At 38.9% G+C, this 6,000-nt stretch overlaps 1 protein-coding gene across 3 annotated transcripts in view; it reads right to left on the bottom strand.

Moving 5' to 3' along the window:
- Positions 1-4,286, bottom strand: part of LOC311022747 (endoplasmic reticulum mannosyl-oligosaccharide 1,2-alpha-mannosidase-like) — a 28,517-nt gene extending 24,231 nt beyond the window's left edge. For 2 of the 3 annotated variants that reach the window (XM_084024274.1, XM_084024272.1), the window contains exons 1-2: positions 4,023-4,285; positions 3,099-3,218 (exon numbers count right to left, since the gene is read on the bottom strand). In XM_084024274.1, the coding sequence (XP_083880400.1) occupies positions 3,099-3,133 (35 nt within the window). In that variant the 5' untranslated portion in view covers positions 3,134-3,218; positions 4,023-4,285. Of the gene's footprint in view, positions 1-3,098; positions 3,219-4,022 lie in introns of all 3 variants that reach the window. The other variant, XM_084024273.1, reaches the window with a different exon arrangement.
- Between the last annotated feature and the right edge of the window lie 1,714 nt (positions 4,287-6,000).

Below are 6,000 nucleotides of genomic sequence, written 5' to 3' on the forward strand. Positions count from 1 at the left end.
TAGACGGTTTTTGGCATCATACTCTGAAAAGCTATTTTTAAACAGCAATAGCTGGAAAACTATCTCACCTGTGCCCTTCAAATTTTCTACAGTGTATATCTGTTACTAATAGCCTCCAGACATGGCTTGTCAGGGGTGTAGCTCAAGTATAACCTAGTATGGTAGGTACTTAAACTTCTCCCAAAATGTGGCTTGTTGAAATGAAGTAGCAAATTTGAAGAGTGACTGAGCTCCCATTTTTGCAGATAAAAGGCTTCTATCACTTCTGCCTCTATCTCTGGTGTTAGCTTAAACACTCTACAAAATATACTACTCATCTAATACTCTTAGATGATTAGTTTCACAGATATTAAGACTCAAAAATGGAAGTAAACACATCTTTGCCCAACTTCAGAGCCATATTCCAAAAAACCGACAACAAGTATCAGGTCCAAACTTACTTTTTTTTGAAAGATCATAGTCTTGTTAAAATCATATTAAAAAATTAGTAGGGTGTTTTGCCTCATTTTGTCGCAGTGATTTTTTAGAATCCTGGAATTGGTGGGGTTTTGTGGCTGTTTTTGGTACTGCATGTCCTAATAGCCTACTAGAAAACATCACAGCGGGGCAATTCAATTGTGTTTTTTACCATTTACCAAAGACTTACATGTGACTAAATGCTACCGATAAATGTACTCCTACAAAAACATTAAAATGTAGCACAGTTGTAGTTACAGAGGCAATAAGTCCTTGAATGTGAGTTGAACATGCTGAAAGCAGCTTTTAATGTCTTAAACCATGAGCAAGACTGCACATTTTGTCATACTTTAAGTATAAGCATTACACAACCAAATCAAATAATAAACTTAATTTGAGCATAAAGATTTTACATTACAGTAGAAAAGTATCCAAAGTTTGATATTGAATAACAGTTTGTCTCTATGCTATATATCTATATCTGTGAAACTAATCATCTAAAAGAAACCATATTTTGTAGAATGTTTAAGCTAACACCAGAGATAGAGGCAGAAGTGATAGAAGTCTTCTTTCAGCAAAAATGGGAGCTCAGCCACTCTTCAAATTTGCTACTTCATTTCAACAAGCCACATTTTGGGAGAAGTTTAAGTACCTGCCATACCGGGCAAAAAATGTGGCTTGTCGAAATGAAGTAGCAAATTTGAAGAGTGGCTGAGCTCCCATTTTTATCATTGAGCTACACCCCTGGCATTCTATGTCTGGAGGCTATTAGTGACAGATATACACTGTAGGAAATTTGAAGGCCACAGGTGAGATAGTTTTCCAGATATTGCTGTTTAAAAATGGCTTTTCAGAGTATGATGCCAAAAACCGTCTAAACTACCCTTCATTCAATGATGTTTCATGAGAAAACTGTTGACAGTAGAGACCTAATATTTTGGATTTGTCCTATTAACAAGCGTGTCTTCGTACTAGATTTTTTACAGGACATTCTGAGATGGTCAGGTGGGAGGCATTTGATGAAATGACACGGAATGACCCCACAATATACACAGGTCTAAGGAGCATTACTTGCTGGGTGCAAGGATACTGAGGGCACACTACAATTCTTGATATTGTTTTCACAAAAGGCAGTTGGTTTACCAAGTGATCTGTTCTTTGGTGGATAGTCCCCATGAGCATTACCTGGTCTGGTGATCTGAAGTGCTCACTCTCTGCTTTGGACTTCATTTTGCAGGAACTTGATGAGCTCATGTACCTTCTACTCACCGCTGCAGTCTGACCGTTGCATGTGAGCTAATGCTGAATGTACTTATTGTAAGTCGCTTTGGATAAAAGCATCTGTTAAATGCCCTAAATGTAAATGGTAACGTAATGCTATGGGTCATTCCGTGTCATTTCATCAAATGCCTCCCACCTGACCATCTCAGAATGTCCTGAAAAAATTCAAGTACAAAGACACATTTCTTAATATGATTTTAACACAAATTTGATCTTTCAAAAAAAGTAAGTTTGGACCTGATACTTGTTGGAGGCTATTAGTAACATATATACACTGTAGAAAATTTGAAGGCCACAGGTGAGATAGTTTTCCAGATATTGCTGTTTAAAAATGGCCAAAAACCGTCTAAACTACCCTTCATTCAATGATGTTTCATGAGAAAACTATTGACAGCAGAGACCTAATATTTTGGATTTGTCCTAGTAACAAGTGTGTCTTTGTACTTTTTTCAGGACATTCTGAGATGGTCAGGTGGGAAGGTTTTCAGAAATTTGATGAAATGACACGGAATGACCCCTATGTCTTCTGGTATGAGCTGCCGTAGCACTGGGCAAAGCAGATAGCTGTATGTGTCACTGTGGACTCCTAAGGATCCAGAATGCAAATCTGTATTTTGCATTCATTGCACAGGTGTCTGAGAGCTACCACATATGATGATTTTTTCCTCCAGGGGTCAAGTTCAGCAGTTTTGACATGTTTGCACTGATCACAATGCCCTTTCTTCCAAAGCAGGTCTGCAGCAATTTTACTGCTGCATCATAATTGCCATCAGTCATAGTGAGTCCCGTTGCAGCTCTTGCTGCTGCTCCAGTCAGATAGGATCTCAGGTAAGTAAGGTTCTCTCTTTTACACAGTACATCATTGTTGTGAGCTGTTTCATATTGAGACCAGAATTCTTACCACTGGGTTATTTCTCCGTAATATTTCTCTATGAGCAAACAAGTTTAACAGACAGACAGATTTATTGATCTGAGAGAACTTGCATCTCTCACCCGCACAGTCTGTTTCCCCATGGTCAAGTATGGAGGTTGGTCATTGATGATATGATGATTTTTTTTCTGCTACAGAAACTGGAAATCTTGACATCATTATATGATTATTTCTTTTTTTATAAATGCACTGGTATCGGATCGGACCGGCTGATGCAGGTTTGGATATCAGAATTGAGAAGGAAAACATGGATTGGACAATTGATCCCTTATGCGAGTTATTCCGGGCAACAAATAAGTAACATATTAATATAATAACCACAATATATTTTTCCATATGTTGGCAAATATCAGCAAATAAATCCATCACGGAAGAAAGAGTGACAAAAGAGTAGAGTCGTTTAGAGCAGCTCATGATATAACCCACTCACCCTCCAGCAGGACTGCCTCCTCCACTGCTTGCCATTATTGTAAGTTGCACTTCCTTGTCCAGCAAAGTTTATAGATATATAATCCTGTCGAGTTGGTGGGTGCATGTTTTTAACCAAGCCCTGGAAGAAGAAACACAATAAAGAGTAGTGTGAGAGAGAGGAGAGCTGGATCGAGATAGCAGGTGTGGTGATCGAAGCAAGCTCGGGGGACAAGATGCAGCCAGCATGCGAGCTGGTAAATATAGGCGTAGATGTGATATGACTAAAAGTTAACACAACATACTCACATAAGAAGGGAGTTACGCCCCCACTTTACACGCATTTTGCTTTGCAGACAAACCCCTAACGTCACATTGGATATTTGTACACTTATGTCAATACGTTGCTGTGACCTAAATTCTCAGCACACTCAATTCTGAGCTAGATAACTAACACTCGTATTTAATTTTATTGAAAATGTAAGCATACATGTTAATTTGTAGCACAGCTAGCGTTCTAGCTATCATCCCAGCTACCATTCAACGTAAAGTGTTAATCAACAGGCTGCTTTCATTGATAGTGTAAACCTAGCCAAATATAAACTGGTAATCGACATAACACTACATATCTTTGTCCAGCCGATATGACTTTGGCAGGAAGTACTAGCTGACCAAATACGATTACTAACTGCACACGAGATAAACGTTAACGTTAGCGATAGCTAACGTCACCTTTCCTACGTGTCTCGAAGTCATGTTTTGGGGGACTCACAGCCCAACTTTAGACCGAGGCATGGTTTGAGGCCTACCACAATCGATACCATGGGTAAACAATCGAGCTTACTTGATAAGTAACGTTACAGCAGAAATAGTATTCCAAATAACAACGTGTTTTGCCGTGGATTTAATTGAAATATATACATGTATACACATTACTATACGTTACCTTGTAAACAGTGTTCCCTTGTAAAATATCCAGCATTAACGTTAGATGTAAAATCCACTACCAGGAGGGTAACGTCGACGGCTAGCTCGACGTTAATAAAACAGCCTCAGGGGTCTCTGCATGTATACACAGTGTTGCCGAAACCACACAGCCGCCTGTTCTTTTTTTTATAACTATTACACAAACTTGAAAACAATCTGCTCATATCATCCACTTGTAGCTGAGGATGTTTTGCTCACTGTCAACAACAAATGTGATTCAGGTGCACCCATGCTGCCTTCACGGACTTCCTCGAAATATCGTTAACACCACATGTGCTAGTATACCGATACTTTCATATCTGATATTTGATATCTAATGGTTTTTAAATAAATTAATAATTAAAAAAACCATTCCCTTTGAGACATTATGAAACTTTCAGTGTTTTCCCATAATGTTAAAGTATTACAGTTATCCATTTACATTTTAAATAATACATGAATGCATCAATATTTAAAACAACTATTTATCAGTTAAGTGACTACTAATATGTCTGTCACTGTTGCAGACTGAAAACCCATGTGTTCATATTGCACCTTGGCCCATGTAATAAAAATGACATCCTCTTTATCTGTCTCTTATTGTTTTTAAATGTATAACTTGAAGCAGTTCAGTATCGCCCCCCGCCCCCGGTATCGAAACAAAGAGCAGATGAGCAGGGACAGGCAGACGGGTCAATCTTTTTTCTACAGAGTGTCAAATCCAGGAAACGATGTGTCTTGTTGTCATGGAGCTGGGATCAGCTCATGCACCAACAAAGGGAGTTCTAAAGTCTAAACCACAGTTCCTCCACACCTATTTTTTTGATAAAGGACAAATGTATATAACAATTTGCTGCAAGAAATTGTGCATCCTTTTCTGGGCGATTGGTTGCAGTTAACATAGTTGCTTATCAGCTTTGATGCCTGCGATTTTTCAAACAGAGAAAGTCCTTGATATCCTGATTTTACTTAATGATACAATTCTGAATAAATAGTCAACAGCCTGTTGTAGTCTGTCATCTCTTTAGTCTGTCTTCACAAATCTCAAACAAATGAACACGCTTAACAGACGGAAAAAACCCAGAGTTAACCCTGAAGTTACCTCGCTAAGCCCAAATCCTGCTTCGTAGTACAGGCCTCTGGTGTGATGGACTTGTTTTGATGGTTGTGACTTATGTGCAATGCTCTGAGGGGTATTCCACCAAACTCGCTAATTAAAGCGGCGCTTACCTGGTTAAGCCTGGTTAGAACTAACGTCAACTTCCACTTGCGGCTAAACCCGTTCCATTAACGCATTTCAGCCGCGCCTTGTTGAGGCTTATTCAAGCCAGGTTAAAGTTGTCTTGTGTTACACCGTTCACGGGATATGAAGCCAGACCAGAACCGTGAATGTCGAATCATCGAGAAAATGGCAGAAAAGACCAGAGCAAAAATTATTGATGGAAAAAAAAGGGAATACTGTAGTGATAAATAACAATCGCGAGGCTGCTTGGGCAAGAATTGCAGAGCGATTAAAAACGGAAGTACCGTTAAGAATAACATGTTCTAATATAATACTGACTACAACTTCTCTAACGTGAGGATAGTGTAGAGGTAATACGCCCGCTTTACACGCGGCGGCCCGGCCACGGTTCAATTCCCGACTATGGAACTTTGTGAAACTTCTTTCTTTGGCCGGAACTCTCTCTCTCTCTCTCTCTCTCTCTCTCTCTCTCTCTCTCTCTCTCTCTCTTTAGATAGGCCTAGTAAATGCATCTATATTGACCAACTCATTTATCTCAACAATTTAATGAATACATTCAATGAACCTATTAATGAACTCACCTGAAAGGAATTTATGTGGCTGAAAATTGCATGCAGCAATGCCTTTGTCATTGGGTTCTATAACATGCTATTAATAATAACATCTTTATATCTATCATGTTTTTGCAAGTTATATTTGGGTTCTCTGGAAATTG

The sequence above is a fragment of the Eutrigla gurnardus genome (genome assembly GCF_963514095.1).
Source record: "Eutrigla gurnardus genome assembly, chromosome: 13".
NCBI lineage: Eukaryota > Metazoa > Chordata > Actinopteri > Perciformes > Triglidae > Eutrigla > Eutrigla gurnardus.